Source organism: Entelurus aequoreus, linkage group LG24 (assembly GCF_033978785.1).
Source record: "Entelurus aequoreus isolate RoL-2023_Sb linkage group LG24, RoL_Eaeq_v1.1, whole genome shotgun sequence".
NCBI lineage: Eukaryota > Metazoa > Chordata > Actinopteri > Syngnathiformes > Syngnathidae > Entelurus > Entelurus aequoreus.
Window position 1 is genome coordinate 22,961,078 of NC_084754.1, and position 23,997 is coordinate 22,985,074.

General features: G+C 38.6%; 1 protein-coding gene across 3 annotated transcripts; it reads right to left on the reverse strand.

Annotated features, from left to right (window-relative positions):
- LOC133641747 (phosphatidylcholine-sterol acyltransferase-like) lies at nt 1-22,987 on the reverse strand. 3 transcript variants are annotated; one of them, XM_062035714.1, is made up of 8 exons: nt 22,839-22,913; nt 22,283-22,328; nt 13,799-13,955; nt 13,497-13,612; nt 11,458-11,553; nt 2,869-3,093; nt 2,600-2,795; nt 1-871 (listed from the first exon to the last, which is right to left on the reverse strand). In XM_062035714.1, the coding sequence occupies exons 3-8, from the start codon at nt 13,891-13,893 to the stop codon at nt 496-498; spliced, it is 1,104 nt and encodes a 367-aa protein (XP_061891698.1). In that variant the 5' UTR covers nt 13,894-13,955; nt 22,283-22,328; nt 22,839-22,913; the 3' UTR covers nt 1-495. The 3 variants fall into 3 exon arrangements, with proteins under 3 accessions (XP_061891698.1, XP_061891697.1, XP_061891696.1); XM_062035713.1 differs by lacking the exon at nt 22,839-22,913 and adding an exon at nt 22,525-22,730 and having other exon boundaries at nt 2-871; nt 22,283-22,442; XM_062035712.1 differs by having other exon boundaries at nt 3-871; nt 22,283-22,442; nt 22,839-22,987.
- Nucleotides 22,988-23,997: the final 1,010 nt, after the last annotated feature.

A 23,997-nucleotide genomic window follows, 5' to 3' on the forward strand; every position in this document is an offset into this window, starting at 1 on the left:
TGTTTATCATAGATGTATTTGTGCTTGACAGTGTATAGCTTTCTTAGTTTCAGTAAGCATGTTTTACAAATAATGCTGTTGAGAACATTGAATTATTAAACACAACTAAAACACATAATTAAAAGGCCACATACAATAGACAATCTGTATACATTCTATGTTACACTGAAAAAGGAAAAAAAACCCAAAAAAGCCTGACTGAAACTTTCAAAGTATAGTTGCAGTCTTAAGTTTACTTACACACATGTGCATCTATGCCATCAATTTTAGGCCCTTTCTATGTATCGTTGCTTTTCCAGGGTGGAAATACAACAAACATGTTCAATGATTTTTAAAAAGACGACTAGAGTGCACAAGTTTGAATTTATTAGAAATGCCGAGTATGTAAACATCTGACCACAACTCTACATAATCTGCTCGTTTACAGGCTTGGCGTCAGGTTTACACAGTTTGTTATCCCTGCTCGCATTTTAGCAACAAGACTGTTTTTAACTCCTAAACGCTCGTTTTATTCTGTCCAGATCTGATGTCAACCTCTTTGGGTGTTTCTGATATACCCTCTAAGATTTTCTGGATTTGAATGAGCACCTTTTCGTTGAATACAATATCCAGATGTGGCAATCCTCTGTACTCAGTGACGTGGACGGGCTTATTCTGCTGTCCCACCCATCGTCTGCAAAGACTCATGCTGCGGCTATCCACCGTGTCGTCCCCGTCATCGTAAACAAAGTCTATGGGGTCTGCGTTGGGATACTGCTCGTCGTAAATTTGCGTCACTGCAGTGGGGATTCCAACGCCGTACATGCACCACACTTCTACACCAGGAGGGTGGAGCTCACTCGTCAGGTTCTTGGAGTCTTCCCACATGTACCTGAAACAAACAAGTGCACATTTGGTGGATGTTGACATTTCACTTTCATTTGCGGACTTAAAAGTAGAGTTGTTAAAGTATCGATACCTGCTTTTTTCAGAGTACCGTACACTTTTACCTCGGCGAGCCACTTCAATTCTCACCGCGTGATCACTGAAGAAAAACGTCAGCTGTCCCAAATATTTACTAATTCGGGGAAGGTTGTGACGAAAGCTAATTTGGCGCTTCCAGTTTGTCCTCGCTCATAAACAATGCACACTGCAAATTATTATTGCCACGAGTTACAATTTTATTTGCTGAGATAGGCTCCAGCACTCCCCGCGACCCCAAAAAAGGGACAAGCGATATAAAATGGATGGATGGATGGATGGACTTTACATCATAATCTTAATTTTAGCGTGAACAATTATATGTTGTCTATTCTAGCAGCTGAGATAGGCTCCAGCAGCACCCCCCCCCCCCCTTTCCCTCCGCGACCCCGAAAGGGACAAGCGGTAGAAAATGGATGGATGGATGGATTCTAGTTTGAAAATGTTACAATTGAGACATGTATTAAGATATGGTTTTCCCCCCCACATAGAAAATCCTGTTTAAAGATTCTGCAACATCTCGAGGATGCTTCATTTAAGAATTGCAAGTTGAATAAGGCTTGTTTTCGGAATACTTATTTCAATCTTATGCTATTCCAGCTATACAAATCTTAATTTAGGATGTCTTATCAAGTAAAATTAACTAGCTGTATGGACAGATAATTGTATTTATCTAACTTATAATTTTTCCTAAAATGTATTGCTTTTATATTTTTTCAGCTCTTTTTTGCAGTGTAAGTGTGGCAGCATAGCAAAACTGTAGGTATGACTTAACTATGCTTCACAACATCTAACACGTGGTCAGAGAATAAGACATGGCAGAAATTATTTGTGATGCACTTTAGTGACTCGGTTGCTATATTTACTATGTAGAGGTACATATAACATTTTAAAGAAGTATATCTGGCATCATGCATTTATTCAGTAATCAAACACAGGTGGTCACGAAATGACTCGCCACACAACTAAGAGCGGAGATCCACCACCACAAGCCCAGGGAGTGCGCATTACCACAGTGTGCAACCCAACCTTTATCACTTCTAGAAGTACTAAGAAAACACTGCTTAGAGACAACATGTTTTAGCCTTTTCATTATCTTTCATCACAAATTACATCTCACACTACCACCACATTAAAATATTAACGATATTGTTTTATATACAGTACTTGCAGTCTCCACGCCACTGTTTTTTTTAGAATATTCAATCTTACGGGATTGTTAGTTTCGATATACTAGGAGGCTATGGACCACTGCTGTTCACCTCTTGATACATGCTTATACTGCAATTTGTTTTCTGTGCAAACAGCTGTTGAAGCACAGCAATCTTAAATATTTGACCGTTTGAATCAGTTTTAAAAGAATATTGAATTTAAAAGTACATGGGTTTAGTTTTTCAATTTGAATCGTGGTATCGAATAAGTCAAGAATCGTGGAAATTAATGAGTATAGAAATTCTGCCATCGTCACAACCCTACTTTGGATTTGTAAAATTGGAATATGAATTTCAAAACGCTTGACTGATGTGAGAGTAATTTAAATACTGCACAATAATTAATATTTCTTCAGTTACTTTGTTTGGCTTTATGTCTGCAGAACTATTGCCACTAAAGGGGCTGAAACTAAAATCTGTTACTCTACCAGCCATCTTCAAAGTCGATATCTGTGAAGTAGCGCCGGTAGTCTTGGTAGGTGTAGTTAAAAGTTGGTGTGGAAAGGAAAACGTGGTCCTTTGGCCATGTTTTCTCTGTTGGCAGCATCCATGGATTTGTCGCCGCCATCCTTTGCTCCTCCCGAATCTTGATGTTGGAAATCATTGGGATGCCGTCATTTTCACCTTAAAAGAAAGGCAACATGCAGTGAGAAGTCTCTTATATTGCCTTCTAATGACACTCTTTACTTGACGTTACCTGAAGCCATCACTCTGAGTACTTTAATAGCGCCCCCCCATGGAGCTGCCAGGGAAATGAAGCCCCTGATATACTTGTCCTTCCAAGCCTGAGGCTGGCTGTTGAGGAAGTAGAGGACATAGTGGCAGCCCATGCTGTGTCCCAACAAGTAAACAGGCTGCAGGTACTGATTATACATCTCCTCCACCAGTTCCTTCAACTTCATTAAGTACTCTGCATTCTGATCTGTCAACATAGTAAGGAAATGACATCTACATTTATTGCATCATCATCATTAGAATTGTCACTCATGTCAAAATTGGAACATTTACTTAAATACATTAAAACACTGGTTTTCAAACTTTTTTCACCAAGTACCACCTTAAAAAAAACAAGGCAGAGGTTTTATTTACCAAGTACACTTAATTTTTTGGCCACAGTTTGAACAGAAACAATGAATATATAAAAATAAAACACTGTACTTTAATCAAGTGATTCTTTGGCGTACCACTAGTACCACAGTTTGCACTTAAAAAGGCCCATTTACCGTATTTTCCGGACCATAGGGCGCACCGCAGATGAATGGTCTATTTTCTTATCTTTTTTAATAGATTATAGGGTGCATTAAAGGAGTCATTTTTTTTCTTTTTCTAAATGGAAAACACTTCCTTGTGGTGTACATAACATGTAATGGCGGCTCTTTGGTCAAAATGTTGCATAGATTATGTTTTACAGATCATCTTCAAGCCGCTTTCTGACAGTATCTTCCGGATGCGCCGTTTTGTGGGCGGTCTTATTTACTTGGCTCACCTTTGGCAGCGTCTTCTCCCCGTCAGCTTTGTTGTAGCGGTGTAGCGTGCAAGGACGGGAGTGGAAGAAGTGTCAAAAGATGGAGCTAACTGTTTTAATGACATTCAGACTTTACTTAAGTCAATGACGGAGCAGCATCTCCTCATCCGGAAACAACCACACAGGAATTGTGTCTCGTGAAAAACCGTCCGACCGGAACTCTAAAAACTAAAGTTCCTTGGGTGAATAATGTAAACTCACTACGCCGGTATGTTTTAGCGCTTTCATGGCGAGTTTACTGACAAATATAAGTTAGAACTTTACACTACTTGTATTATAAATGGCAACAGCGGAGGATGAACGTCACATAAGAAGATAGAGAAAAAGAAGAAGCTTATTGACTACGGCGTCCGCGCGGACGCTCGCAATTTTTCAGGATTTACACAGATCCCAAATACACATCAGAAGGTACCAGAAGGTAAGAAAAGTTGCTTTTACATAATATTGTGAAACAAAATGGCAGATAGTATGTCCTACCTTATACACACAGCACAACAATTCTCGTGTGTTTAACGCACCGACAATGCTTCAAGCGGTGTGGCTTCAAAGCTTACCAAAGTCGTACTAAAACATTTTGATAGATTTTTGAGCGCCGTGTGTAATGTTCTATATTTTCAATGAAACATTTAAAATGTTGGTGTTTACTTGAGATCCATCATAGTGCAGGCTACACTTATCTCTTATGTTTGACTGCCATCTACTGGTCACACTTATTACACCATGTACCAAATAAAATTGCTGCGAGGTGGGTAAACTCAACCAAACTTATTCCTTACGTTAGGCGCACCAGGATATAAGGCGCACTGTCGAGTTTTGAGAAAAAATAAGGATTTTAAGTGCGCCTTATAGTCCGGGGAAAAAAGATGTGTTGGTTTCTGAGGCAATTTTTCCTCTGGGGTAAAATGCAAGAATCAACAAATGCTGATATGCTGAATGATAATCTGCTCATAGAGGGACTGCACAATCATTTACATTTTAATCCCGATAATGATGTTGGCTGCCATTAATAACGAAAAGTAGAGATGTCCGATAATATCGGACTGCCGATATTATCGGCCGATAAATGCTTTAATATGTGATATCGGAAATTACCGGTATCGCTTTCAAAAAATAAAATGTATGACTTTTTAAAACGCCGCTGTATGGAGTGGTACACGGACGTAGGGAGAAGTTCAGAGCGCCAATAAACCTTAAAGGCACTGCCTTTGCGTGCCGCCCCAATCACATGACATGTACGGCTTTTCACACAAACAATTTTTTATTTTTTTTTAATAATGTCCTGCCCAGCTTCTCGGGCAAATCATATAGCAGATGTAGATGCCCATATCGGCTGTTCAGATTTACTTTACAAAAGAGAAGTGTAGGATACTTCTCTTGTTGCCTTACTTGTATTTTGACTTTATTAAATGTATTTATATTATCATTTGGTGCAGCCGGGCCGGAGCAGGAGGGGATAGAAAGAGAGAAAAAGGAAGACAGAGGGGGGAATTGTGGGGACAAGAGGGGGATTAGACAGAGAGACAAAAACAACAACAGCAAACACAACAACAACAACAACAACAACAGAGCAACATCAGCAAATACGACATGTACAAATATGGTAAAATTAATAGCAAATAAGCAGTTAGCGAAAATTTTAAAAAAAATACAGAAATGACAATGAGCATTATTACACTAAAAATGGAGCAATATGAATACCAATAGAAATAGTGCTATTGATAATAAACAATACCAATACTTTACCTTTATTATCAACAATACAATTGTTCAAATGCAACAATACATATACGTAATGATAACTTGAGATACGAAAGAATGCAGAAAAATGGAGGGGAAGAAAGAGAAGCAACCTACATTAACCTTGTAGATTGTTATAGTAACAATAGGTTAAGCTTTGTCAGTGTGCCATGTGTTATACCCAGTATACCCTAGGGCAACAACGTTAATATATGTTTGATGAAACGTGATTATGTGCATGAGTGTATGTGTGCATATGTACTTGTATATGTACAGTATGTGTATATGTGTGCTTGTACAGTGAATGTATATGTACAGTATGTGTATATGTGTGTACAGCGAATGTATATGTACAGTATGTGTGTTTGAACAGTGAATGTATATGTACAGTATGTGTATATGTGTGTTTGTACAGTGAATGTATATGTGTAGTATGTGTGTGTTTGTACAGTGAGTGTATATGTACAGTACGTGTATATGTATGTTTTTACAGTGAATGTATATGTACAGTATGTGTATACAGTATGTTTGTATAATGAATGTGCGTGTGGATGTACGAACTTTGAGTGTGTAAATATGTACTGTATTTATTTGTATATGTATGTGGGAGCGTAGGTACCTATGTATGTCTGTATGTATGTGTGTGAGTATATGTGAATTTGCATGTACAATACATTTGACTCCCAGTGTGTGCGGGAGCCAGAGTACGGCCCCAGCCTCCCCGAGAACCCATCCCACAAACAGTAGGTGTGGTGCCCAGGGAACCAGGGGCCACCGCCTCCACGCAGCCAAGCCGGACAGCGACAGGAACCCCAGAGCCTGGCCCACCGCGCCGCCCACAAGGGCCAGCAGCAGGCCGCAGACAGACGCACCCGGCAGAGGACAAGGCACGAGAAAAGCAGGGGGCAGCCAGACCCCAAGCCAGCGAGAGACCACACCCCACACGGACAGAAAGGCGGGACGCCCCGCCCGAGGGGCCCGGAGACCCCCCACAACCGGACGGGAAGACCGCCCCCGCCCCACCGGCAACCGGGCCCCCACGAGCCCCAATTGAATGCAAGGCATACTTGGTCAACAGCCATACAGGTCACACTGAGGGTGACCGTATAAACAACTTTAACACAGTTACAAATATGCGCCACACTGTGAACCCACACCAAACAAGAATGACAAACACATTTCAGGAGAACATCCGCACCGTAACACAACATAAACACAATAGAACACAACAGAACCCCTTGCAGCACTAACTCTTCCGGGACGCTACAATATACACCCCCCGCTACCCCCTACCGTCCCCCCCACACACCTAAATCCCGCCCCCCCCAACCCCGCCCACTTCAACCTTCTCATGCTCTCTCAGGGAGAGCATGTCCCAAATTCCAAGCTGCACATTTCATGCTTGAAAATGCTTAACTTTGGCCCAAAATGTTGTAGAATGCACTTAAAAAATATGTGGTCAAGCCACAATATTTGAAGCGCGATGTGGCGAGGGACGACGATTTCCCAAGTAGATTTCTGATCTGTGTAAAACACTGTTTTACAAAAAATTATAAATAATTATGATTAATATTTGGGATTTCAACACTGATAAAAATAATTGTAATTATTTTGGCATAATTATGCAGTGCTGGCTCATACAGGTTGATTTGAGTTTGAGTTTATTTCGAACATGCAAGCATACAACATGATACATCACAATTTCCAGATTCTCTTTTCAACATGTTCGAAAAGGAGTAGGAAGAAGCAGAGCTTATTTAATCCTACCCCTTTTCTTTACATAACAGTTGCAAAACTTTTTGTTCACTTCCTGTTCACAATTTTTTCCCAATAAACTCCATAAGTAATCACAATAAAAATAAATAAATAAATAATAGTAAGAATTTAATAATAATAATTGGTGAAGTAAGTCATATTTCATATGATGAGATAAGTAAGATTACTTTAAGAATGAATGAATGGATGGATGAAATAAATTGAGAATGTTTGTCATGGTTCTTCTTCTTTGTACTTTGTAAACACTTTAAGTTTGAAGAGTTTCTTGAAGTGTATCATATTAGTACATTGTTTGATTGCTTTGCTTAATCCATTCCATAATTTAATTCCACATACTGATATACTGAAGGTCTTAAGTGTTGTACGTGCAAACAAATGTTTTAAATTACGTTTTTCTCTAAGATTATATTTCTCCTCTTTTTTTGAGAAGAATTGTTGTATATTCTTGGGTAGCAGGTTATAGTTTGCTTTGTGCATAATTTTAGCTGTTTGCAAATTCACTATGGCGTGGAATCTCAGTATTTTTGATTCAATAAATAAAGGGTTTGTATGTTCTCTATATACAACATTATGTATTATTCTAACTGATCTTTTTTGTAACACCGTTAATGAATGAAGTGTACTTTTGTAATTATTTCCCCATATTTCTACACAGTAGCTCAGATATGGTAACACTAGTGAGCAGTAGAGAATAGGAAGGGATTTTTGGTCTAGAACATGTTTTGCTTTATTCATTATTGACGTGTTTCTTGCAACTTTATGTTGTATATTTTTTACGTGATATTTCCAGTTCAATTTATCATCAATCATTATACCTAGAAATTTGGTTTCATTTACTCTTTCAATTTCTATTCCGTCTATTTGTATTTGTGTTTGACTTTCTCTTCTACTGTTACCAAATAGCATTATTTTAGTTTTACTAAGATTCAACGATAGTCTGTTTTTGTCAAACCATCTTTTTAATTTGTTAATTTCTTCTGTTATTATTTGTATTATCTCCTGTGTGTTCTCTCCTGAACAAAACGCTGTTGTATCATCCGCAAATAATACTAACTTTAAATCTTTTGTAACTTTACAAATGTCATTTATATAGAGATTGAATAATTTAGGTCCTAGTATTGATCCCTGAGGTACACAGGATATATTTAGCATTGTAGACGTGTGTTCGCCTAGCTTCACGTATTGTTTCCTGTTCGTTAGATAACTTCTTATCCAGTTTAAGACTAACCCTCTGATGCCATATCGTTCTAGTTTTTTGATTAAAATATTGTGATTAATTGTGTCAAATGCTTTAGTTAGATCCATAAAAACCGCGGCCGCACATTTTTTTACTATCTATTGCATTGGTAATTTCTTCTGTAATTTCAATTAAAGCCATTGAAGTTGAAACATTAGCTCTGTATCCATATTGGTTCTCTTCGAGTATTCTATTTTTATTTATGAAACTCTCTAATCTGTTATTGAACAGTTTTTCAATGATTTTAGAAAATTGTGGAAGTAGAGAAACAGGTCTATAATTTGTAAATTGATGTTTGTCTCCAGTCTTATAAATTGGTGCAACTTTAGCTATTTTCATTTTGTTTGGAAATGTACCTGTTTGAAATTATAGGTTACTATTCACTGTAATATTCTTTTCTACATGATCGTAGTATGTCTGTTAACTTGTTTTTATACTTTTTGTACTTAATTTCTGCCTCTATTAGTTCTTTGTGCTATAAATTTTCTATTCTTCTTCTTACAAGCATTTTTTAATCATTTTGTCATCCATGGTTGATTATTCTTTCTCTGCTTGTTACTGAGTTGTATCCATGGACAATGTTTGTCATAAAGTATTATGAACTTGTTTAAGAAATGTTCATATGCTTCATCAACCTCTTTTTCATTATACACATTGTCCCAATCTTGCTTTTGTAGCTCAATTTTGAAGGCAGTCATCCTCTTCTCTGTGCATAGTCTTCGAAATGTCCTTTTGTCTTCCATGTTCTTCTTGTAGTTTACATCATATATTGTAAAAACTGGCAGATGATCACTAACGTCGGTTATAAGTAGACCACTTGTACTGTTATTATCAAAATCATTGGTAAAAATATTATCAATAAGCGTGGCACAGTGTCCTGTGATTCTGCTTGGCTTTGTGATTTTAGGATATAAACTGATGCTGTACATTGTATCAATGAAGTCATCAATAGACTTTTGCTTGTTGGGGTTCAATAAGTCAATATTAAAGTCACCACATAAGAACATTATTCTTTGACCATTGTCCATGTAAGTTGCCTTGATCCATTCTTCAAATGTTTCTATACCTGACTTAGGTGATCTATATATACAACTGATGAATATGTTTTTGCTTTTTTCCTGACATATTTCAATGGTTATACATTCTAAGATATTATCTATAGCAAATGACATGTTTTTTACCACTTTGTAGTTCAGGTTCTTCATCACGTACACAGCTACTCCTCCTCCATTTTTGTTGGTTCTGTTGATGTAGTTTAGCTCATATCCCTCCAGATCAAAATCTATTCCTTTCTTATCATCAATCCATGTTTCTGTGACAGCAATCACTTTGAAGGGTTCGTTGATGTGTTCCAAAAAGTTCTTAATGTTGTTGTAATTTGCATACAAGCTTCTACTATTAAAATGAATAATTGACAATTTGTTATCACATTCAATGTTGCTATTATATTGATCATCTGTATAATAAAAACAACTATTACTGATGTGGGAGAAAAAATTTGTATCTGGATCGATATCATTTTCCAAATCCTGGTTTTTGTGATCTTTGTTGCAGAAATTTTTTAGTTCCATATTTTCTTGTTCAACAATCTTTCATGTTGTTTCAATAATCTCTATAAGTGTAGGTGGATGCAATCCTGAATCTAGGTCCTCTTGTTTAGTCGTCCCTTGGAACATAGTAGTGTCGATGCTGGGTGTTTGTTTTCTGTCAGAGTCCATTATCATCGTTGTTGTGGTAGCTGTGTAAACTTTAAAAATTGTCCAGGTCCTTGATGTCATTGACAACAATTACTCTTGCTTCTGGACTTCCATTCAGCTTGATGTAGATTTTACAGTTGGTGCTCCAAGTTCCCTGGATTTTTCCCTGCCTTCTCAAGTCGCGTGCTTTCTTGGCGATTCCAGCATTACGTTTTGTGAGATGCTCATTCATGTACACATTTGTTCCCTTCAGCTTCTTTCCCTGTCTCAGCAATGCCATTTTAGATTTTCTGTTTACGAGTTTCACGAGCACGACTGGAGTGGCGTTGTTGTTTCTTCCGTTCAGTGGGATGCATGTTTCGATGGTATTAATGTCAATTTCAATTTCTTTTGATTGCAGAAAGTTGACCACTTGCTGTTCTGCTGAGACCATATCCATTTAATCAGGTTCACCTTCATTATTCACAGCTTTCGCATAGGATCTTGGTTTAATTCGGTGCCCTGTCACAATGATATAATTCATTCGTTTATCCTGATCCATTTCATCTATGATGTTCCTCAGCATGTTGTCTTCTTGAAGGATCTTCATTTGTTTGCTCATTTCAGTGGCTTCTTTATTTCTGGAGTTCTCTTTTTTCATTTCTTTAATTTCTTCTTTCATATCCTCTTTCCATCCATCCATCAATTCTTCCCATTTTTCTATCATTTCTTCTTTAAATTCCTGGAGTATTTTTTGTAGTATCCCTTCTTGAATCCCATCATGTCCTGTGCCCAGCTTCAAATCAGTCTTTCCAGTCAATCCTTTAACTTTTGGCATCGCGGCAGTCACTGACGTCAGCGCCTCTTATGTCTTAAGGGCAGTTACTTCTTTAGCGACTTGCGGCACTTTTAACTTGTTTTTTCAACAATTTCGTACCTTGCGCCGTTCAGAGATCAATTTGAGGTGTCAGCCTGTCAACTTATATCACTCTGCGACGTCGGGATCACTTTAAAACAGCTGTAAACTCGCCGTAGCTTTTTGTTGCTAGGCAAACGCTTTGAACTGCAGGAGGCGCCTTTGGCTTGAGGCTAACGGCTCTTCCACTCGCCTTATTTCAGCGTATCAGTGCCTCTCAACTGACCAAAATCAGATCGAAGATGCCAGGTGACTCTCCTGTGGCTGTGATCGCAAATCAGTGGTCAAATCAGTGGTCAAAATCTTCAGACTTAACAAAAACTCCGGTAGCAGAAGCGGAGCTTTTTTTCTTTGCGTCGAAGGTAGATGTAGTAAATACACTTCTGTGTGAACATGTGAACAAGGTTTTGACAACTTACTCGGAGTTAATCTCCAGTCATACGGTGCCCCTCGTATAGTTTCGTTTCGCTTGTAGCCAATGTTGACTAAATGCTGCACCATAGAGTGAAAATAACCTGCAAAACACAAAAACAACATTTGACCTGTATGTAAATAGTATGGCAATATGAACACAATGATTGGGGAACGGTACCAGGCGACTTTGATACAGTAGTCTGTTCTCACGATACTTATATACTGTACATAGGAAATTCATATCATGCAAATATACACCTTAATCTAACGTATTCATAAAAGTACAGAGTTAATGCACACAATGCTAAAAAAAAAAATTATGTTAATGACAGTATGGACACAATGATTGGACAGACCGCAAAATTGGGGAACTGTATCAGATGACTTTATATTGTTGGTTTACAGCGCAATACATATATACAGTGCATCCAGAAAGTATTCACAGGGTTTCACTTTAAATGAATTTTGTCCTCAAAATTTCAACAGACAATACCCTATAATGACAACGTGAAAATGTTTAATTTTGCAAATGTATGTGGGTTCCCTCCGGGTACTCCGGCTTCCTCCCACCTCCAAAGACATGCACCTGGGGATAGGTTGATTGGCAACACTAAATTGGCCCTAGTGTGTGAATGTGAGTGTGAATGTTGTCTGTCTATCTGTGCTGGCCCTGCGATGAGGTGGCGACTAGTCCAGGGTGTACCCCGCCTTCCGCCCGATTGTAGCTGAGATAGGCTGCAGCGCCCCCCGCGACCCCGAAGGGAATAAGCGGTAGAAAATGGATGGATGGATGGATGAAAAATAAAAGACAAAAACAATCACATATACATAAGTATTCACAACGTTTGCTCAATACTTTGTTAATGCACCTTTGGCAGCAATTACAGCCTCAAATCATTTTGAATACGATGCCACAAGCTTGGTACACCTATCTTTGGGCAGTTTCGCCAATTCCTCTATGCAGGACCTCTCAAGTTCCATCAGATTGGATGGGAAGCGTTGGTTTTTATCCACAATGTCTCTGTATATTGCTGCAAAAATCTTTACCTCTATTATGACTAGTCTCCCAGTTCCTGCCGCTGAAAAACATCCCCACATCATGATGCTGCCACCACCATGCTTCACTGTAGGGATGGTATTGGCCTGGTGATGAGCGGTGTCTGGTTTCCTCCAAACTTGACACCTGGCATTCACACGACCAGATCATTTTGTTTCTCATCGTCAGAGACTTTCTGGTGTATTTTTGCAAACATTTTTTTGCTAAGAAATGTCTTCCTTTTGGCCACTATAGTATACAGGCCTGATTGGTGGCTTGCTGCAGAGATGATTGTCCTTCTGGAAGGTTCCTCTCTCTCCACAGAGAAATGCTGTAACTCTGACAGAGTGACCATCGGGTTCTTAGTCTCCTCCCTTACTAAACTAAGATGAATATAGCAATATACAGACACATCCTGGATGAAAAACAACGCTTCCCATCCAACCTGATGGATCTTGAAAGGTGATGCAAAGAGGAATGGGCAAAGAGGAATGGGTGAAACTGTCCAAAGAGTGGTGTACCAAGCTTGTGGAATCGTATTCAGAAATAATTGCTGCAAAAGGCTGTGAATACTTATGTACGTTATTTTTATTTTTTTTATTTAAATACATTTGTAAAAAAAAATTAAAAAAATAACATTATGGGGTATTGTCTGTAAAATTTTGAGAATAAACATTTATTTATTCCCTTTTGGAAAACATAACATTTGGAAAAAGCAAAGTGCTGTGAATACTTTCCGGGTCCACTGTACAGAGGAAATTCAGGATACCATGCAAACAGCTAAATCTAACCTATTCGTACAAGTATGGACTTAATGCACACAATGCTCAAATGTACTTATGTAAATGATAGTATGGCAAAATAGACAATGATTGGGGAACTGTACCAGATGACTTCATATTGATATTGGTGTACGGTGCACTAATTATATACATGCAAAATTAATAATCTAACCTATTTGTACAAAGAACAGGGTTAATGCACACAATGCTCAAATGTGTTTCTCACCTGCTAACTTGTTATTGTCAAGAAACTCAATGGGATAGGTTTGTCCAAACCCTGGCACCCGCACCTGCACCCCCGGCGAGTTGAATGATTGCCTCGTTGTCCTGTTGTACACAAGCCTGAACACAGACATTTGTTTTCACAGCTCTAAAATTATTCTAACCTTTGTGTCAAATGTCTCATCAGGGGGTTTTAACCAGTTACAGATTATTTGGGTTAAAATTTGGGGAACAGCGTAAACCCAAACAACAACATTATAAAACATGTACAATACATACAGTAACATGAGCCAAAGTCTAGGTTACCTAATGTTATCAATCCAGCAGTCTACACCGATGGGCATGAACATGTTGAGATCAATCCACAAGGGGAACCAGTGATCGGTTTTCCTGTAGCACATCCAATGGACAAGATGTGGCTTGTCTATCTTAGCTTCCAGACGGTTTCCCAAGTTTCCTGGTACTGGACAAACAAGTGCAAGGTGAGCATCCAATGTAAACATTAAATCCCTTTAGAGATGCATTGATATAAGTGCTATCATAAAAAGTTTAAGCATTCTACATTATCATTAAATAGTACTTTGAGAAATAAAGAGCAGCACTAATTACTATTTACTAAAATTACTATTTAAAGTCCCGCTTAAATGGGGTCAAACCAGGGGTTTTAGAAAAACACATGAAAGGGCAACCTCATTTTGACAGAAAGGTTGCAAAGCAAATTTAAACTCTAGTTTGATAGTTATGAGGTGTAGTTGTGTGGTTCTTGGGCTAGTCCTGGGAAAATTATTTTATACATAGAAAATTCATTGGCTGACTGTCAAATGTATACAACAAACTAAAAGGGAATCTGGATTGTGGGAACTGGAGGCAACGCCACACCAGAAGAAAATCTTAGCGCAGTCTTACCTTCACTTTTTTTTTTTAAAACTTATTTAGTACTACAACTGGGACTTTAGCCTCCTCTGTCTTTAAAAACTAGTGACCCCACTCTGTTCCAATCTTCAATGTTCCTTGATTGCACTACAATTATGTGCTATGAGATGCAAAAGTGAAACTTCAACATATCTTTGTGCTATGCTGCCACAAATAGGTTTATATGTTTATCTTTCTTTTATCACCTCATCCTTGTTCCCAAAATGAGTGTGAATACGTGCATACAGGTGAGCTTTGATGACGTTATGACATCTATGTTGCGTGAACACTAAAGTGTTCCATGCTGGGTTCTTGTTGGTACCAGATAGAATAAAACAGTTTGCACTTTTGCAAAGAGGTATAAGTTGTGTTACACATTACTAATTTGATTCAAACAACCTAGTTATTGAACTGGGACTGCAAAATGTATTTGTTTAACTTTTATGACATCATATTTTATAACTGACTGATTTAAGTGGAAAAAAAACCCCATCTTAAAATCTTTACAAAAACCCAAACCATGATCATGTGGCCCCACTAGTACTAGAACTTTCCATCAGGCACAATACATTCAAACAACGTTGAGAACTTGTTGAATTAGGTCTTGAAGTTGAGCAACTCCAACCTTAATATGTGTATTAGCAAATTTAAAGTCAAGGGGATAGAAATAAGAAAAAAGACGGAGGGAAATTGCGGGGACAAGTGGGGGATAAGACTGAGAGACAACAAAAACAACATCAGCAAATACGATACGTACAAATATGACACGAAAAAAGATAGCAAAGAAGCATTTACTGAAGTAGATTGTAATAACACAGAAATGACTAGGAACATTATTGCACTACAAATGGAGCAATACAAATACCAATAGAAATAGCACAATGGATAATGAATAATAATAATTCCCTCTATTATCAACAGTACAATTGTTTCAAATGTATTTTCCCCATCATTCACAATCAATATGAGACATGACGATGGATGTTTTTTTTTTTGCATTTCAAATATTAAATACTAAGTCCGCTTACAATGGAGACTGTGAGAGCCGCTCTATTCCGCCTATAAAGCCCGTAAGAAAACATCCAATCACCTCCATAAAATGTTTCTTTACATGATGTAAGTATATGTAATGTAGTAACAGGCACATTTATAATAACATTTAATATTTACATATTTTAAACATACGCGGCGCATTCTTTGAAAAAACGCATCACGTTTGCTTGTTTTTTTCTTCTTTACTGATTTCTGCTCACTGCAAACTTCATGAGAGCCAACAGACATAACAAAACATCACTTACTGTGCCAGGTCTGCTGTCATTAGGATGCCGACTGCTAGGATGTTCATATATTCCCATTTAGATGAACATTGACCATAATCCTCGCAAAGCGACGGGTTGAGATTTGCAGGGGGAACCAAGCGTATTTGTGTGTCATTCTCACCATTTCCTAAATGACTGTCAAAGTGTACCAACTTATACGTCCTCAGACCTTTTCTGTCCAGGTGACATGCATGATTTATGATCTACAATAAACTTCCAGGGAGTAAGGAAGCGAGGAAACACCTCGCCAGTCGATCATGTCGAAATTGTACACAGGCTTGTGATCACAGCGTTGCTATAAATAGTTTGTCTGCATTAGCGCTTATAATAACAATATCACTAATACGTGTTTAATATCCAAGTCACAAAATGTAAATAGAGTATTGTTGGTGGTTTTTGAATGGTTATTTATTGGATTTTATGGGCGAAATAGAGGACCTCACATTGGCTCCGCTGTAAGCGAAATTTTATTTACAAGTTAGAATGCATTAAAAAAAATCCATCCGTTGACATGTCTTTCATAAGGATTGTAAACTATAAGCAAGATTGCAAAAAAAGTGAAGTTCCCTTTTAAGCTTTATCAGTGTGCCGTGCTTTACCCAGTTTCCATATGGCGGGGGGACACTGTTAATATATGTTCGATGAAACATGATTATATACAAGAGTCTATGCATGCATAGCCACCTAGACAGCAGGTGCAGTACCCAGGGAACAAGGGACCACCGGCCCTATGCAGGCAGGCCAGCAACAGGACCCCCAGAACCGGGCCCACCGTGCTGCTGGGCAGGCTGTAGAGACAGACGTGCCCGGCAGAGGACAAGGCACGGGAGAAGCAAGAGACAGCCAGCCCCCAAACCAGCGAGAGACCTTACCCCATGTGGGCAGAAAGACGTGACGCCCCGCCCCAGGGGGCCCAGAGACTCCCCGCAGGTCAAAAATAATCTTCTTAAACATTATATAGATTCACATAGTCACCACATTAGGTACACCTGCACACATAACGATGGATTCAGACATGCATAAAAAAAATTTCACTGCATGTCGATGTTATTATGCAAATTTCAAGCAAGATTAGATGAAAATAATACTTTATTCTACATTACTTTTGCGTATCATAACATGAAGAAGATGGGGGGCGGGGGGGACACTTCCTCCCCTCTGGCTTATAGCTTGACTTATTGTCCAAATAAGTACGTCCACTTCGTTGTGATGTCACAACATAGCCAGACTGGAAAAGTCAGCCAACCGAACTGTGTCCAAACTCATGCCAAAATGCATGAACCGTATGATTTGACACTTTTTTAACACAAGTATCCGACATTGTAACATTTATAAGTCAGAAAATATTACATTAATCTAAAGCCCCTTTTAAAAAAAAAAAGTATATACACAAATTAAATATCCTGTCTAGTAGCCTGGAAAACTTCCATTTTATTCAGTGAACTTGCAGCATTTCTCTGGTGCAGTTTTTTTTTTTTTTTTTTTTAAAAGGAAACTGCACTTTTTGGGGGAAATTTTTTCAATGATTCGCAATCCTTATGTGAGACAGTCACACATGTTTTTCTTTTTTAATGCATTATAAGTAGTAAATAAATGCGACCAAAACTCTGTGCACAGTGGAGCCTATGGGAGTCGCTCTATTCTGCCTATAAAGCGCTTTAAAAAAAACACCCAAACACCTCCATTAAGGTTTTATATACATGAAGTATATCAGGCATATTCATTATAACATGCAATATTTACGTATTTTGCTCATTTTAAGCATACGGTGGTGCGTTAATTTCACATATGCATCACGCTTTTCCTTTCACAACATCACTGATTACTACTCACTGCAGACATGAGAGCCAACAAACATAAAACGTCTCTCACTGGGATGCAGACTGTTAAAATGTTGATATATTCCCATGTAGATGAAGAATTATTTAATCAAAATCCTTGCAAAGAAAAAAAGGGGGGTGGAACGAAGCGTCTTTTCGGGTCTTTTTCGCCATTTACGGGTCTAAATTGGCTGTCAAAGTTTACCAACTTCTCGGTCAATGTCCACATCATTTTACTATCAAAGTGAGAGGCATGATTTATTTTGCGAGCTCAGAGAAAGAAAAAAAACATTGACAACACTCAGCGGTGGATCACTCAGCTTGTGCGTCAATGAAGGACACAACAAGCTGCGAGAACTAATGTGAAATAATATTCAAGTCACGAAATGTACAGTACAGGCCAAAAGTTTGGACACACCTTCTCATTCTATGCGTTTTCTTTATTTTCATGACTATTTACATTGTAGATTGTCACTGAAGGCATCACAACTATGAATGAAAACATGTGGAGTTATGTTCCTAACAAAAAAAGGTGAAATAACTGAAAACATGTTTTATATTTTAGCTTCTTCAAAATAGCCACCCTTTGCTCTGATTACTGCTTTGCGCACTCTTGGCATTCTCTCGATGAGCTTCAACAGGTAGTCACCTGAAATGGTTTTCACTTCCCAGGTCTCATAGTTTTGATGCCTTCAGTGACAATCTACAATGTAAATAGTGATGGAAATAAAGAAAACAGTGTCCCACCGCGGTGAGGGATGTCTTGTCTTGGTTTTTTGTCTTGTGAAATTCATGTTTTATTTTGAAAAGTAACTCTCTTTTCGTTTCAGGTCACTTGCCTTTCCTCTTGTGTTATCAGTCTGACGTCATCCCTGATCCCTGATTGTTTCCACCTGTTGCCCATTACCCCCATGTGTCTTATAGTCCGTGTTTCCCTTTGTTCTGTGCCAGAATGTCTTGTTGTAGCGTGCATCTCCAGCCCCATGCCCAAGCCTTGTCTCGTCTTGTTTTCATTTATACGGATCCTGAATTTTCAAGTTGGTATTTTGTTCCCTGGGTACAGTACCTGGCTGATGTCAATATAGCAGCATAAGCTTGTTACTTCTCTGCGATCAATACGCCACTAAAAGTAAGTCTTCAACGTTAGCGCTTGTAATAACAGCATCGCTAATACTTGGTTAATATTCAGGTCACGAAATGTAAATAGAGTATTGTTGGCGCCTTTTGGATGTTTTTTAATGGGTTATATTTTCGGAATAGACAGAACGGGCCCCATTCAGCAATAAGTTCCGAACTTTTCCTCTTATCTTTCTTCCTAAGTGATTTCCTAAGAAGAGTCCATTCAAATTCATGACGTGTTCTTAAATGGCCAAATTGTTCCCACCTGCTGTTCTTAAGTTGCTGAATTCCAAATGGTTAGCGCGTGCATGTCCATAATTTGCATATACACACGCACTTATTTCCCCAATATGCATATGTAAACACCCTTATTTGCGTAATTTGCATAGGTAAACCCCCTTAATTCCCCATATAAGGGCCCAATTCCGGCGGAAAAGCCGAACATCAGACACACGGAGAAAACACAAACAAATTACGGAAGAGAAATGCGTATTATCCCGCGGGGGAAATACATAATGTCAAAACGTAAGTTCAAGAAAGGGGGGACTGCTGAGGATAGTCCAAAGCGTTCAAAAAAATATTCGTCACTTTGGGCAAATAGGTCTACATGGTGGTGAAATGTGCGCTCCCTCTCCAGGGCACAATTTGCAGCATCTTGCAGTAGCAGCAAGATGTTGGTCTTTTAAAGAGTCACCAATCACTAAATCAACGCCCCGTAATTTCTGATTGTGTGCGTACAGGGTATTTGGAAATGTCTATATATTGCTCATTTTGCTATATGTCTGTCTGATATCTATCTATCTATATTATAATAATATAGGAAGGAGAGAGGCAGTGTCACAGGTGCATCGCACGCTGCTTGGCATGGGGGAATTCCGCCCTCAATGAAGACTCCCAGGTTTGATGGCAAGGCGAACTGGGAGGCATTTCATCCCACTTCTGGCAACAATTGTAGCGTCCAGAAGAAGTGCACACAAAGTCTGACACTCGTTTTAAACTTTTATTGAGCAACCTATACTAACACAGCTCAACTTATCTCGTTCTTTCCACACGCACATCTATCCTCACTCCTCATTTCCGCAACAGCAACGCTTCCTCCTTCTTCGCCAATCACCTTACAGGCGTGCTACGTTCACATCAAAGAGGATGCAGGATAAAGTGACAGAAATTGAAATTTTTGCATGGTATTATACATCAGGAAGTGTTGTGTAAGAAAGTGTTAAAAATAAAACCATCAAAAGCCATCTGCTTTTGTATAAAGATAAGTTAGGTTAAATGAAAATATTATTATTATTATTTATTTTACGGTATATCAAAAATAATTTGAGCAAAATTTAATTGAAATATTGTCGGTGTGGCCCTCCAGCAGTGCTCGGGTTGCTCATGCGGCCCCCGGTAAAAATTAATTGCCCACCCCTGATCTACAAACCCTGTTTCCATATGAGTTGGGAAATTGTGTTAGATGTAAATATAAACGGAATACAATGATTTGCAAATCATTTTCAACCCATATTCAATTGAATGCACTACAAAGACAAGATATTTGATGTTCAAACTCATAAACTTTTTTTTTTTTTTTGCAAATAATAATTAACTTAGAATTTCATGGCTGCAACATGTGCCAAAGCAGTTGGGAAAGGGCATGTTCACCACTGTGTTACATGGCCTTTCCTTTTAACAACCCTCAGTAAACGTTTGGGAACTGAGGAGACACATTTTTGAAGCTTCTCAGGTGGAATTCTTTCCCATTCTTGCTTGATGTACAGCTTAAGTTGTTCAACAGTCCGGGGGTCTCCGTTGTGGTATTTTAGGCTTCATAATGCGCCACACATTTTCAATGGGAGACAGGTCTGGACTACAGGCAGGCCAGTCTAGTACCCGCACTCTTTTACTATGAAGCCACGTTGATGTAACACGTGGCTTGGCATTGTCTTGCTGAAATAAGCAGGGGCGTTCATGGTAACGTTGCTTGGATGGCAACATATGTTGCTCCAAAACCTGTATGTACCTTTCAGCATTAATGGCGCCTTCACAGATGTGTAAGTTATCCATGTCTTGGGCACTAATACACCCCCATACCATCACAGATGCTGGCTTTTCAACTTTGCGCCTATAACAATCCGGATGGTTCTTTTCCTCTTTGGTTTGGTGGACACGACGTCCACAGTTTCCAAAAACAATTTGAAATGTGGACTCGTCAGACCACAGAACACTTTTCCACTTTGTATCAGTCCATCTTAGATGAGCTCAGGCCCAGCGAAGCCGACGGCGTTTCTGGGTGTTGTTGATAAACGGTTTTCGCCTTGCATAGGAGAGTTTTAACTTGCACTTACAGACGTAGCGACCAACTGTAATTACTGACAGTGGGTTTCTGAAGTGTTCCTGAGCCCATGTGGTGATATCCTTTACACACTGATGTCGCTTGTTGATGCAGTACAGCCTGAGGGATCGAAGGTCATGGGCTTAGCTGCTTACGTGCAGTGATTTCTCCAGATTCTCTGAACACTTTGATGATATTACAGACCGTAGATGGTGAAATCCCTAAATTCCTTGCAATAGCTGGTTGAGAAAGGTTTTTCTTAAACTGTTCAACAATTTGCTCACGCATTTGTTGACAAAGTGGTGACCCTCGCCCCATCCTTGTTTGTGAATGACTGAGCATTTCATGGAATCTACTTTTATACCCAAATCATGGCACCCACCTGTTCCCAATTTGCCTGTTCACCTGTGGGATGTTCCAAATAAGTGTTTGATGAGCATTCCTCAACTTTATCAGTATTTATTGCCACCTTTCCCAACTTCTTTGTCACGTGTTGCTGGCATCAAATTCTAAAGTTAATGATTATTTGCACAAAATTTTTTTTATCAGTTTGAACATCAAATATGTTGTCTTTGTGGCATATTCAACTGAATATGGGTTGAAAATGATTTGCAAATCATTGTATTCCATTTATATTTACATCTAACACAATTTCCCAACTCATATGGAAACGTATATAGATAGGCTCCAGCACCCCCCGCGACCCCAAAAGGGACAAGCGGTAGAAAATGGATGGATGGATATATGATATTAATTTAACATTAGACAGTAGAAGTAAGGGAACTTGTCACACTTAAGAACAAATAAACCACCCTCAGAGTGCTCTGGAGCATTTGAAGATTGTGTTCTTACCTACGAACAAATCCCAGCTAAGAAAACATTGGTGAATACAAAAATCTCCTTAAAATCTTCATAAGTGGGCCTAAGAACAAAATTTGTTCTTAAGAACGGTTGCCGAATGGGGCCCAATGACGTCATGGCTCTCATCTGCCTCATTGTAAGCAGACTTTTATTTAAGTTTATTTACAAGTTAGAACGCATTAAAAAGACGTGTTCTTGTCTCTCATTAGGATTGTGAATTATAGGCAAAATTCCAATCGCAACATTTATGTGTTTTTGGCTCCTTGCTGTCCATTGGTAACTGGCATTCGCAAAATCCTCTGACCCCTCCGCCTGGCAACGGGCAGTCAGGCAAAGCAGTGACATTACTGTCTGAGGGTGTGCTTTTCACGGAATGTAGTCTACAGTAGCATGCGTTATTTTCCTGCTAGAACAACAATGAAAAAAAAGGCAGACTTACCTATAATCAGTGGTGGTGTGCTGTTGCCTGGGGCTTGAACTTTCGTCTCAGGAGGAAACACAACATTGAGGATCCAGAAACATGAGGCATGATGAAAGCCCAGCAGAAGTACAAATGTCACAGAAGGCCATATTTGCACCAAAGAGCACATGTTGCTTGACTGGGGGGGGGAAACAAAGAAGTAGAAATGTTACCTTTGCCACAGTCAAGTGATACAAACTTTTTAGCAGCCTCTGACACACCTGCTTTGTGGGATGGATGATTCATTCAACTAATCAGCCCAGGCCGGTTACTCACAATCACCACAAAGCCCACAGAAAAAGACAAATAAACGTGTTGTTTGATACCCACTGCCCTATTGATTTGTAGCTATTTATTTACACAACCACACTGAAAATGATTGACCATGCCGGCCGGGTAGGAGCATTATGTACAAATGCTAAGGACACGGAATTGGGATCAACCATTGTTTACATTTGGTAGCATTGTAGTTGGCTTTATAAAAGTACATTTTACAAAAGTGTAATGTAGAAAAATGATGTTTGAGGTGACTTACTTGAAAGGGCGGCTATGCTGTCCTCTCGCTGGAGTCCAACAGACAATACTGAGGCGACGAGAGGTGGATCGATTGCAAATGTCGACACTAAGGTATTATTGGTATATGGTCGATACAAGCGTGATGAGATCGATATTTTTTAGATTTCTCCTGGAAACGTTTAGTTTCACGTATAGTTGTGGTATATTGGTAAAAACTCAGAGGAAAGTTTTTGGAGGCAAAACTGATTTAAAAAAATATTTATAATGCTCTATTGACTTTATTTTTCTTTAACAATTGTATGTATTAAATGGGAATTATTTTATTAATTATTTAGTTTATATTGTCACATTGTCCAATATTGTGGGACAGAAATAAATATTGTTAAGTTGTTCTAAGATAAGTTTTGATTACATTATTTTTGACTGCCTAAAATCATTGATATATGTTTTATTCTGACCATAATCATGATAAACTAATTGAGGACACGAAATAATTCAATTATCGCAAGAAGAAAAGAAAAAATCAAGTATAAAGTATCGGGTATCGGTATTGATACCCAAAAACGTGCCGTATCGCTCACCTCGAGAGGCTACTCTGGATGAACCAACCACTTTCCGGTCAGCTGCTGTTGCCTTCAGGGTCCTCGCAAAATGTCCGCTATTCATCATTATGGATTGTGGAGAAAATAACTTTTAAAAGAAACGAATAGAAAACAATAATACTAGTTTGACTGTATATGGGTATACAATACAATACAATGTCCCCAACAATTCAGTAACAATTAGTGTACACATCGGTTGACATGTTTTGATCCACCACCCTTTTGACTTACCCATAAACCTATCATTAACTACTTTATCTTTTTGAAATAGTTTTGCAGTCTTTTGTAACATGTTTAAAAACATTTAATATACGGCGTGATTGTTGCAATGGCTTTGTTTTCACGTATGCCAGTACATCTATCAGAGGTTAGTATAGGACAACAATTTATAGTTCATTTACTTTTAAGTAGGCCAGATGACCATTGCATTGCATCATGACTTTATACTGGGGACTGACCTAAGCCAGCATTAGACGTGTTAAAGTCCAAAAATATGGTAGTCCAGAAATGCACAGCGGAATGGTAAAAAAAAGACACATTTAATTGTGAATTGGTAACAGTGACGTGCGGTGAACT

Excerpts from the sequence above, each read along its gene's own strand:
- LOC133641747 (XM_062035713.1), bottom strand. The coding sequence starts at position 22,433 with ATGTGCTCTTTGGTGCAAATATGGCCTTCTGTGACATTTGTACTTCTG. Across the intron at positions 13,956-22,282 it reads CACACCACCACTGATTATAG|TACCAGGAAACTTGGGAAAC; the intron begins GTAAGTCTGCCT and ends TTGTTTGTCCAG. Across the intron at positions 2,796-2,868 it reads ACTCAGAGTGATGGCTTCAG|GTGAAAATGACGGCATCCCA; the intron begins GTAACGTCAAGT and ends CTTTCTTTTAAG.